This window comes from Delphinapterus leucas, chromosome 4 (genome assembly GCF_059928025.1).
Source record: "Delphinapterus leucas isolate spDelLeu-1000000601 "Yukka" chromosome 4, BTC_Dleu_Yukka2, whole genome shotgun sequence".
In the NCBI taxonomy this organism is placed as follows: Eukaryota; Metazoa; Chordata; class Mammalia; order Artiodactyla; family Monodontidae; genus Delphinapterus; species Delphinapterus leucas.
The window spans coordinates 123869183-123881715 of NC_143132.1; the positions used below are offsets into that span (position 1 = coordinate 123869183).

The following is a 12533-nucleotide window of genomic DNA, read 5'->3' on the forward strand; positions in this document are numbered from 1 at the left end:
AAACAGTTAGAAAGCATGGAGCAGGGATACTTAATCTATCTGGAGATAGGATGAGGCACTCAAGTTGGGCTTCCTGTAGGAGGTGGCACCTGAGCCTGACAGAAGTTGGCCCAATGAAAGGAAGAGGAGAGATTTGGAGAAGAGTTTTTTTGTTTTTTTTCCATGAGAACATTTACCTTTAATTCTTTTTGTTAATTAACTTTTATTGGAGTATAGTTCCTTTACAAGTTGTGTTAGTTTGTGCTGCACAGCAAAGTGAATCAGTTATACATATACATATATCTACTCCTTTTTAGATTCTTTTCCCATATAGGTCATTACAGAGTATTGAGTAGAGTTTCCTGTGCTATACAGTAGGTCCTTATTAGATATCTATTTTAGAAGAGCTTTTAAAATAGAGAGATAACATGAACAAAGGCATGGTGGCTAAGAAGATGCTGTTACTGCTTTTCTCATTTCTCCTCAAATCTCCTTACCACTTCTGAGCATGCCAATCTCACTTCTCATGGCTAAGACGTGCATCATTCTTGGGGAGCTACTATGCCTGTGAGCATAGCAGGCTGGGAATGTCTGAGAATGAATGAGTGCCCCCAGCCCTTAATCCATGACAGATGAGTGTTGGCATATATATATATATATATTCCTATTCCCCTGCCCCTTGGCTAGGATATTTCTGTGGGGCGTACTTTACATCAATTCTGTGGGATTGTGGTTACCTACTGTGGTAGATTTAATAATGTACCCATTATTGGCCAATTCCCTTTTCTGTGTCACTTCACCCTCAGCTACCCCTTTTCCTTGAAACTCCCAACAAACTGCTGGTGCTTGAAACTTGGCTCTGGGTTGGCCTCTGTAAGAACAAAGGGGAAGATGGTGATTACTTCCCAAACTTTAGAGAATAAAAATTACAGTCTTTGGTCTGCTTTGGGAGGTAATAAAGCAAACCAGATCGGCTATAGGGAGAGGTGAAGTGAAGGAACTTGAATTCTAGGTTAAGAGATCTGGTTTGCTTCCAAATTTTTTCTGAAATCTTTGAGTTTGGGGATAAAGTAATTGAAAGGATATTTGAGTATGATGAATCTAGCTGTGGTACGTGGGGTCAGGGAGGGTGTACACAGAGGGTGATCAGTTAGGACACAGTTCAAACAGCACAGTTAGGAGTACATTAGTGAGGTGGCAGTGAGAATGGAAAGGAATAGAGGAGAGGCAATGTGAGGGGGAAAAAATGACAGGATTTGGAGTCTAGCTCTGTGTTGTGGGGAGGGAGGTAGTGGGAGGAGAGAAGTAGAAAATGCCTGAGGCTCTGTGAGCTAGAGAGCAGCAGTATCATTAACAGAGATGAGGAAGCCATGAGTGGGATCTGGATTTCATGAGTTAAAGACATTTGGAGTTTGTGCCAGTGGAATGTCCAAGTAGAAATGTCCAGCAGACAGCTGGAAATATAAGAAGGGAGGAAGGATTTGGTTTCAGGATTGGGGCTCTTTCAGGCAGCGATAAATGTGGCTGGCTATTTTGAAAAGCCCAAAGAAACACTTAACTTTTTTTTTTTTAATAGATCTTTATTGGAGTATAATTACTTCACAATACCGTGTTAGTTTCTGTTGCACAACAAATCCAATCACTTAACTTTATACAAGTCTTATAAGTCCTGAACCTGTGACTCTCAGTAGAGAAGGAGGAATGTCATAGTAACCTGCAATTATTGGTGGAATTTGCAGTTGAAACACACACACCCTTGTGATGTGGAGAGGCTGTAAGTATGCATGTGGGCAAGTGGGGGATTGGAAGGGCAGAAAGCTAGGCTCTAACCATGCAAGTTCTTGAAGACACTGGACAACCAGGGAAGTGAGAAGTCAAGTTCAAGGACTTTGGCAGGATTCAGGCACAGCAGACAGATTTGGAATTCTGGAGACTGAGATTTGGCCAAAAAGACCAGCCAATCCCAGCAGAGACCTCAGATTTAGAAGACTGATGCTCTTTGTTTTCTGCCTAGTTTTATGGAGCGGCACTGGCCAGACACAGAAGGATGTTATTAAGGAATCCCTTCCTTAGCCTTTTCTTCTTCAGGCTAAACAATCCTTATTTCATTCTCACGTGTCATACTTTCCATTTCTTTATTTGTTGCTCTTCTCTGAACATTCTCCAATATCCCTCTTAAAATACGGAGACCAAACCTTACACACACCATGACAACTGGCTTAGGGCTGGGCACAGGAAATTATTCTTTTTCTAAAGTGTCACACACAGGCAACATTTCTTTACAGGTTTTCCACCTGTTTTTAACGTGACCATTTAGTACTCATCTAGACATCATGCTAATTTCAGACAAAATGTGATCATAATGGAACGTCTTTTCCAATAATTTTCTGTTTTAACTTCAAAGGCTCAGAGTTGGAAAGGGTATTGGCTCAAATCAGCTCCCCTCCCCTCCCCCGCCCCTGCATTTTAGGAAGATAGAGGTAGAACATTATCGAATATTGCCATACTAACAATATGATTTTTTTTCTCCCATAGGATAGCTTGTGTCGTGAAATATACGAGGCAGATTGTCAGGCTTTGGCCTTAATTTGTGCTTTTGCCCCTGCTCATCCCAACAGATTAAACACTGGGCTAGCTAAAATGTGCTGAGAAGTAATACATTAAAAGGAATTTTCTCAGACATGAGTCAAAACTGGAAGCAGGGTAGGACGCGCCAGGGAGCTGAGAGATCGCTCGCTCTGACAGCATCTCTGGGAGTAATTTTCCATGTAGACTGAAGGAAGATCTTGTAAGGCAAAGCCCCGGGTTACACATGCTGGACTCCGATTCCGCAGGATTTACAAGCCATTACTGGAGAGAGTCTAAGGCTCTCCTGGCACAGGCAGAGGAGGAAGAAATGTTCAATGGACAATAAAAACTTTCTGTTTATAGAGTAAACTAAAAACAGGGCCTTCCTTTTACAGGGTTTAGAAATTTGCCCCTGAGTTAACGGGGGTGCGGGATGTGTCTACATTTCCATCGTTCATTGTCGGGCGAGGTCCCATTCAACCAGGATTGCTGTGGATTTGACGTCGCTTCTGCTCTGGGGGTAGCATCTAAATGTAGAGAAGAGCAGATTCGCACCCTTAGAGGCTACCGGGAAGCTCAGGGCGCTGGGGTAGCCGAGAGGAGGGAGCGGGGAGCGCCGCCCGTCGGCCAGACTCCCGGCGTCTCCTCCCCCTGTCTCGGGCCCACTCCCAAACTTAACTGCACGCTTCCGGGTTCCAGCCAGAAGCCCTGCGTGAGCTTCCACACGTAGCGGCAGACGGCTCCTTAAATAGGTCGGAGTTGAGCAAACAATCCCAGACGTGGGGCTGGGACAGGCGCGCAGGCAGGCGAGCGCAGGCAACCGCACGGTGCACTCAGCAGCGCGGCGGGTCAGCCGGCGGCCAATAGCCGGGGCGCGGCCCGCCCCGTTGCCTCCCCCTCGGGGAGCCTATAAGTCGCCCGCGGCGCCGCAGGCGCCCGCCGCTCTGCGCCTTCCAGACCACCTGATTCCCGCCCCTCTCCACGCCGCTTGACCTGCCGGCCGCGGTTACCCTGCGCCCACTCTGCCCGGCCGCCTCCGCCCGCCTTCGTCGGCCCGGGGCGGATCAGGGGTCCCCACTCTCGCGAGAAGTGGGCCGCTGCAGGGCGTCAGGGGCGCCGGAGCCCGTGCGGGCTCTCGACGGGCCGAAGATGGGGCGGTGCGCGGTGCAGCCGCGGCTGCTGCTGCTGCTGCTGGCGCTCGTCCTCCAGCCCTGGGACCCCTGCCTGGGTGCAGACTCGGGGAAGTCCTCCAGCATCCCCACAGGTGAGCACTCCCGCGGGCCGCCCTGTCCCGCGAGGCTCGGCCGGATGGGCAGTTCATTCATCCACCGGTCCTTCGTGTGGGGTCGGCCGGGTGAGTTGGTGGAGGGGGGCGCCCGTCCCTCCGAGGTCCACAGAGGTGATTTGGTGGGAGCCTGTCTTTCCGCAGGACCACCGAGGTGAGTGGGGGTGGGCTGTCCATCCTCCTCAGGACCGCCCAGGTCTTCCCCAGAACTGCGCTCGGGCTGTGCTGATCCCCGGGGGAATGTGGGAGCATCCGCCCTCGTGGGCTCTCGGAGTTCTGCGTAACCCGAGAGCGCACGAAGTTTTCTTCAGCACGAGTTGGGGTTTCCTTTTGGTCTTGCAGGTCGGTGGGCACCAACACCTTTACTGCAACTTTGCTTTCTCCTCCTTTGCTGGAGTTGGCATGATTTATCCGTTTTGGACGAAGCAGTACTCCATCTGTGACCTAAACACTGGGCTAGTGTACTTTCTGATTGATGGTGACACATTCCTTCCAGCGCCCCAGGAAGTAGCTGGTAACACCTACCTCCTGCCAGAAGCAACGCTCAAAACCGTGGTTGTTTTCAGTAAGGCTGCTTGGCTACCCAATACCTCCAGGAGGTAGCTTTCCTCTTTGGGGATTATGGAGGGGAAGCTGTCCACAGCTTTTCCGCTTAGCCACCCTGTTCGTAAGCCTGGTGCCCTTCCTTGTTTTCAGAAGCTGGAACTGCAGCAAATAGTCAAGTTCATGTAAAATAAAACTTTCTACATTTAGCAAGATTAAAGGGAGCCTCACCACACGTTTGTCGAAACATACTTTGCTGCCATTTGCTGCACGTGCGATATCCTTGGAGTGTTCCACTTTTGTGCTCTTAACTCTGTGCTCTCTGAAATTAGATCTTGCATTTAAATGTCCTTCTGCTGTACCACTTTTGTTTAAAAATTAAAATCATTCTGTCATTTTTTGGGGGGGGCAGTAAATAGGACACTTTTCTTTTTGAACTTTACTTAAGCACAAGGACAGAAATTTCTATTTTAGGTTTACATTCAGAAGTTGACATTTGCTGTAGAACCCAGTCAGATCCATGTAAGCAATACTTTTGTTTTCATCTGAAACAAACCTTTCCTAGGGTTTGTTTCCTAGGGTTTGTTTCAGAAAACTTCAGCGGACTAAGTTGCCCATCTTTCTACATTCCTGCCAAACAGTAGTTGCTTTGTTAGTTTGAGAAACTTCAGCATTTGGATAGATTTTTGTCAGTTACAGTATACTTTTCTTTCTCTCAGATATATGTGATGGCTTCAAAATGAGTTTCTCAACCCTTTGTGGTTTCTTTAAATTTGAACTGAATTTTTTTCATTATTTTAAAATTATCTTTTACTGTAACATCTAGAAAATAGACAAGAAAATGCCTTCAGCAAACCTGGAAAAGGAGACATTAAAAAAAAATTCCCAGAAAAATGACTTTCTTTGTTGAAACACCCAAGGAAACTTACTGGGAAATAAAATAACCTCTAAGGACTTTGCCACTTTTAGAGGGACCTCTTCAGCCTTTGTATATTTTATTTCACTTCATTATCAACACCCCTTACTTTTTATAGAAGACATCTCTTTGTGGCTGCGTTTAGGTTTACATTCAAAATTATCTTTCTTTCCTAATCTGACTTTTAAGTTTTATGGAGCTGGACAGTGAAGTTTTAATGGATTATAACATCAGAGAAAGGAATTTCAGATATGAATGCTTTTCTCAGAAAATGACCACAGAAAACCCACTGCTGACAACTGAGGACTGATTTTGGTGGGTGGGCATGGGGAATTCAGATATCATCTAAATGCAGAAAAATATTGATTTGTCATAGATGGAGCCAGCAATAGTCAGTTTGATTATGAACTGTGTATAGGTAGGTGGGATAAGCTAATAAATATAGATGGTACAGTGCTTGATAACATGGGGAGAATCATGGATTATGTTCCATTTTCTCTCTAAACTATTACAACTGAAAATTACTAAATTGGAAACTTATCTGTGTAAATATCAAGCAAACTTTAGAACTCTTAAGTTGTCTAGCTTGCTTAATAGGAGGTCTTTAAGAAGAGTGCTTATCATCTCTAACCCGCTATTTTTGTCACCATGTCCCAGCTAAACATGAAGAAATAGATTAGACCAGGGTTATGTGGCTGTATTTACATTTTGAGCTAGATAATTATTTATTGTGGGAGACTATCCAGTGCATTTTACGATGTTTAGCAGCATCCTTGGCCTCTACCCATTAGATGCCAGGAGCACCCTCCTCCAGGAGTGAAAATGAAATGTGTCTCAAAATGAAAAATGGCCGTATGTCTCCTGAGGGACAAAATTGCCCAGGGTTGGAAATCACTGGATTAGACAAATCTATGTGTATTTGAGGCAATGTGGCGTTATAGTGTACTGGAATGATAATGGCTACTCTTTTTTCGAAACAAATATTTATAGTGATTTTTCCATTTTTCCACTGTAGTAGGGAATGTGTTGTTTGAATCACATTACATTAATCAATTTTTGAAATATAGTTTTTCCTAGCTTTGATGCTGTGCATTAACCAGAGTTGAGAACACTGCTTTTTGTTTTCTTTGCTGAGAGTTCTACTGTGTACTGCATTCATTCCTTTTCGGTTGCCACTTTATTCTCAGCATGGAAAGACTCTAAATAAGAATTTGGTTAAAAACAATCATTTTCTCCTAGAATCATTTATAGGAATTTTGCCTTAAACTTTTATCTCCATGGCAGCTTTCGAGGCAAAACCCTCCTAACAAGCATCAACAAATCAAGTTCATACCCTGATTTATGTTTCCTACACCTTTTTCCTTCTCAATGAGAGAAGGTGTATTCCTGCCAAGAATTTGTAACTGAGTCTCCAGACCTAGATCAACATTTGGTGTGTTTTCTAAGGTACCTTGCCTATTCCATGATCTAAATTGGGCAGAAACCAAGTTTTGTACAAAAATGGAGGAAATGGTTTCAGATGTTTCTGTCAAGACCAGTATTTTTCAACCATGTTCATTTATAAACTCTTTAATTTACCCTGGCACATTCAAGGAGGAAAGGAAAGGGCTGTCCCTATCTGCTGATGCAAACTGACAATTTACGGGGCGGAGAGGAAAAAACCAAGGTCCTGGAAAAACCTCAAGAAGAAGAGAGGGAGGCTTGTGCTTTGTGTACTTTGTGTGTCCTGGGCTCCAGCCACACAGAATAACCAGTCTCTGCCTTCTGTTCGTGTAAAAATAGACATACAAAACAATTCTAGAGAATGTGAGGACCAGAAATGAAAATTAAATTGAGATACCCTTTTCTACCCATCACATTGACTAAAGCATTAAAAAAATAAACTCTGATCATACCAACTGTTGTGAGGGTGAGAAGTCTCAGGAAGCACAACACCTTTGGAGAACAATTTAGTAATGTCTAGCGGAATTGAGAATCCGCGTATCCTGCCATCCTAGATACACATGTACAGGTCTCTCAAATTTCTACTTCTGCCTGTTCTCCTTGAAATTATATTCTTTGTTTATATGTAGCTCCTAAGAAGTTCTTCTCCATCCTACCTTTTGTTTGGCTCTCTTTCTAACTGCTTAATGCAGTTGGTTTATACGATCATATCTGCTTTGTATGATAGATGTTCATGTTTAATAAGTTAAATTTTTTGGAGTAAAGGACTGAGGCTTATTCATTTTTGTGCCCCTCACAGTACCTTCCCTGTTCTTTTAACACAAAGAAGATTCTCAGTTTATGTTTGTTGAGTTCCTGACCGCCTCGGAGAATTATGAAAAGTGGCATGCAGTCAATGAGATTTCTAGCTGCTCCTTTTCCTAGGGTTTTAACTAAGTTCACTGAGTTTCCTTTCTCTACCCGGGGACCCATGCACTACCACGATCAAGGAACTTACCCATGAAACATCAGGCAAGGCTTTGTTTCTGAACAAGTTGTTGGCAACTCTTTTTTTTTTTTTCCCTTGGCTGTGTTGGGGTCTTCGTTTCTGCGTGTGGACTTTCTCTTGTCGTGGTGAGCGGGGGTTACTGTTCGCTGCGGTGCGCGGGCTTCTCATTGCGGTGGCTTCTCTTGTTGCAGAGCACGGGCTCCAGGTGCGTGGGCTTTAGTAGTTGCAGCGTGTGGGCTCAGTAGTTGTGGCTCGCGGGCTCTAGAGCACAGGCTCAGTAGTTGTGGTGCACGGCCTTAGTTGCTCCACGGCATGTGGGATCTTCCTGGTCTAGGGATCGAACCTGCGTCCCCTGCATTGGCAGGCATATTCTCAGCCACTGTGCCACCAGGGAAGTCCAGTTGTTGGCAGTTCTTCTCCAGAAGTTATATTTTCTGCTCTACCTAGCTTTCTCAATATAAAATCATACCTTCAGAAATACTTTCATGTGGTTGGATACCATGATCCTTTTTTTATAGATGGTGAAATGGACATTTAGATGGTTTGTTACTTGAAGATCAGATAGCTGAAAGCAACACAAGAGGGACTTGTGCCCTTACTTCAGGCCATGCTCTGTGTCTTCCCTGACCCCTTTATGCTTTTGGACTTTCGGTACCGATGGGAGAGAGATAGAGACTGGGCATCAGAGATCTAAAGAAGCAAAAGGGCTGCTTTGCTAAAGAGCACGAATTTTGTAGGTTTATATAAATGGAGGGGAAAGGGATAGGCAGGGGCTGAAGGAAAGCTGGGCCCCTGGTCAGGGATGACAAACTACAGCCCATGGGCCAAATCCGGCAGACTATAAACAGCTACCTGTTTTTGTACAGCCAGTGAGCTAATGATGAGTTTTACATTTTTAAATGACTGAAAACTATAAAAAAAATATATATATATATATGTCTCGTGACATATGAAAGTTATATGAAATCCAGTATTCAGGGTCCGTAAAGTTTTATTGGCTCACAGCCACATTCGTTCGTTAACATATCATCTGTGGCTGCTTTGGTGCTACAAGGCAGAGTCAGTTAGTTGTCACAGAGCCTATATGTCCTGCAAAGTCTAAATTATTTGCTCTCTGGCCCTGTACAGAAACCCTTTGCCGACTTTGGCCTTAGGAGATGATATTCCCTCTTAATCCATGTCTCCTGCAGATTTGCTGCTCTCTTGGAAGGAGACACATTCTGGACAGTAGCAGCTGGCTCTGGGCACTTGAGAGAGCTGTTTTTCATTTTAGCCTTTGCCAGTGATTCCTGTGGCATTTTGAATTCAAACATAGAGCTTCTCTGTTACATCTTTTTAAACCTGGTGCTTGATGCTAACTAGACATGTACTTTGGTGTAAATAGTGTGCTTAGGATAAAAAATGGATTTATATATACTACCAAATGTAAAGTAGATAGCTAGTGGGAAGCAGCCACATAGCACAGGGAGATCAGCTCGGTGCTTTGTGACCACCTAGAGGGGTGGGATAGGGAGGGTGGGAGGGAGGGAGATGCAAGAGGGAAGAGATATGGGGACATATGTATATGTATAACTGATTCACTTTGTTATAAAGCAGAAACTAACATACCATTGTAAAGCAATTATACTCCAATAAAGATGTTAAAAAAAAAAAAGAATAAAACACCCTGGTGGCCAATTGGAAAGGAGATGCATATTTCTTTTTCAGAGCTTGTGTGTGTTCTAGAAATTTGGTCTAGAAACTTGACTGTGAATCTGTGGCTTGATTCCTGGGAGGAAATGATTAGCACATTTATCAATGACTATTTTTATTCTTCTTCAACCTTTGCTGTAAAACTTAAGCTAAACTGAGAAATTGGTGCTTTTAAAATGACAGATATTTTTCTTTTACATTTTACCCCTTTGCATTTGCTGCGATATGTTTGCCTCACTAAACTTAAATAACAACTAATTTTCAGAACTATTGAGATTTTAATTAGCCAAGAAATAGTTATCCAGAGTAGTAGAATTATAAACAGTGCATTATGATTTGTTGTCCTTATGCTACTTACTATCTTTTTAAAATTGAAATACACTTGATTTGCTACTTACTGTCTTATGGCCTATTATGTTGCAACCTTTGTTTGGTAATGGTGCTACTGAATTTATCACTACGCTATTAACTGTGTCACAAGAATGCTCCGTCAAAAAATACTGTTTATAATTAAAAAATACGGAAACTTTAAATACGTTTTAATGTTTCCCATTCAGGATAACTTTATTTAAAACAAAATTTAAAGAGTGAAGATATGTTATTTTTATACCCAGAGGAAAGATTTCCATTACATATTTTCTTTTGTGTGTTAAAAGAGGCACATCAACTTCTGTTAATGATTTTGATTTAGTTTTTAAATATAAATCTCTTTATTAAAAAAATAAACTAATTCAGGTTAGTGCATTTACGTACTTAGTTACTAGATTGATTCGTAAGTATTTTTCAGGCCTTGGTTGTATTAGTAGCATACTGTAGCAGTTATGGGAAAATAACAATCATTTTTTATTCCAATTGAAATGTGGGTATATCTCCCCCCTTAAATTTATTTCTTAAAAAAAGATGTGATTATATGAGAAAATGCTTGATTTGCTAGTGTGGACATATACTTTGTTTACTGTTTATATTCTGCTGTAAAAATTTTGGTTTAAAGTTTAGTTTGTATAGGGTTGGAATTGCATTTTATGTAGTTAGGGAGAAAACTTTGAATAGTGAGTAGACTGTCTTTGCTTTATAACGAAAATCTTCATTAGAAATGGAAAAAAACACTTTAATTTCATACAATTGAAAGAACATGCTTATTGCTATTAATATATTCTGTGAAATTTTTAATACAAAAAGAGTTTTTGAGGACATACAGCTAAAATGAGGGGGCTAAATGGTCAGGGAAAGTGCTTCTAAAAAACATGGTTGAGTTTCCACAATGGGCTAGGGTTATAATAAAATCTCATTTGTTATATTGATTTTAACATTGCTTTTATTATTTTGGATGTATAAGACATCCTGGTGTTATTACATTAACTGGTCATCTGCTCATTTACTTTAGGGTTACATACTAAAATTTTTAAAAGGAATTCTGTTTATTTTTCTAGTTACTGCTAATCTGTTTCAACATTTCTTCCAAAGAGAAAGAGAGAGGGGATTTTCCTCTGATTAAAATGCTGTGGTTCTGTTCTTCTAATGCTGTGGACATCATATGGTAAAGATTCTTATGGCAGGAAGGAACTTGCAAGCACATGTAATTTTTATCGCTCTCATCACCAGCCCTAGTCAGACCCAGACATTCAGTGGTACTGAGGAGACACTGAATATGCATCACGCCACCCAGCTTCACTGTCTGCAGGCACAGCAGCAAGTGGAAGAAGGACGTGAGGTCCTGGCAGTCTTGATTTCCTGATTCTTGGACACTGTCCAGGAAAAGCCCCAGAAACTCTGCATCTCAGTTCCAGTGACCACAGAGCCCCAACACAGAGCCAGTGTCCCATCAGCAAGGCTCTTTCATTGACTAGTCTGTTTTACTGGTTTGAAGCTACAACTTTTATTGGGCCTTAGGGTGCTAATTACTTTTAGGTGCTACACACCTGGCTAGGAAGGGAGCCAGTTACTTTTGGATTTTTAAAATTCATTCTCAAAACTGGTTCTTTAAATATTTGATCCTTTTCTTCCTGGGTCTAGCAGTATACTAAACACGAGCAGCTGTTTTAGCATGCCAAACAACAACAAAAAAGCAAATGTAGAATTAAATTTTTTTTTGGAAGGAAACTGGCTAACAGTTTGTAGGCAGATTAAAATGACCTCCCTAATTCAATTACCTAGGGAAGTCTTACAGAGCCATCATGCAGAGAGCAAACTGGCTCTCTGATGGGATTTTCCAGTCATGCCCAAGCCAGCTCCGAGGCCCCTTGTCTTCCGAGGGCCCCTTGCTCTCCTGCGCTAACCTTGCAGACCTCTCTCCTGGCCTCCAGCTGGCACCACAAATGTGACCAGGGCGCCTTGGTCATCCAGAGCCTCTGAAATTCCTGTCGGCCACGTCTAGAGAGGGACAATTCTCCTTTTCTTCTTAGTTGAGTTTAAACAGGGGTGGAATTTTTTAAACAGTGACTTTACTGGGTAACCAAGGGGAAAACAAAACAAAACCCCAAACTGGAAAAGCACCAAAGCAAAGCAATGAACAGACTTACAAATTAGAGACTCAGAGTTCTTACTCCACTGTGACTTTACTTAAAGACCTGCCTTACCTGCACATCCTCGGGGATTCATAGGTTCTGTGTCCGTGCGCAGCTTTTCTTTCTCCTCTCTTCCGTCCTACTTCTCTTCACCAGCTTCTTTTACACAGACAGCTCTTTCTTCTCCAGCATTGGAGTCCATGAAGTTCATAGATAGATAAGTGTTACTAGGTTGTGAAATAATAAAATATATGTTTATTTTGATCTCAACAGCCACCCCCCTCGCCCCATTCCTGCTAATATTTGGCCTTTGAGCCTTGTTCCTGACACAGAGCTCCTAAAACCCTTGTAATTTCCTGAGTGATAGGAGTGTCTGACACAGAGCTCCTCTATCCCTTGGAATTTCCTAGGTGATGGGAGCATCTTTTGTTCTAATGAGACACCTCTTGGTGGGCTCTTGGATGGAGTCTGGTCACTAGAAAGACCAAGCCGTGATTAGAAACTTGGAGCTTTCAGCCCTACCCCCCGTATTCCACGGAGGGAGAGGGATTTGAAACTAAGTTAATAATCGACCATGCCTGTGTGATGAAGCCTCTACAGAGATCCCTAAAGTTC

The 12533-nt window shown here is 42.6% G+C and overlaps 1 protein-coding gene across 2 annotated transcripts in view; it reads left to right on the top strand.

Moving 5' to 3' along the window:
• Nucleotides 1-3525: 3525 nt before the first annotated feature.
• PLOD2 (procollagen-lysine,2-oxoglutarate 5-dioxygenase 2) overlaps nucleotides 3526-12533 on the top strand; it is a 107691-nt gene continuing 98683 nt past the window's right edge. For both annotated transcript variants that reach the window (XM_022582700.3, XM_022582701.3), the window contains exon 1: nucleotides 3526-3811. In XM_022582700.3, the coding sequence (XP_022438408.1) occupies nucleotides 3697-3811 (115 nt within the window). In that variant the 5' untranslated portion in view covers nucleotides 3526-3696. The remainder of the gene's footprint in view (nucleotides 3812-12533) is intronic.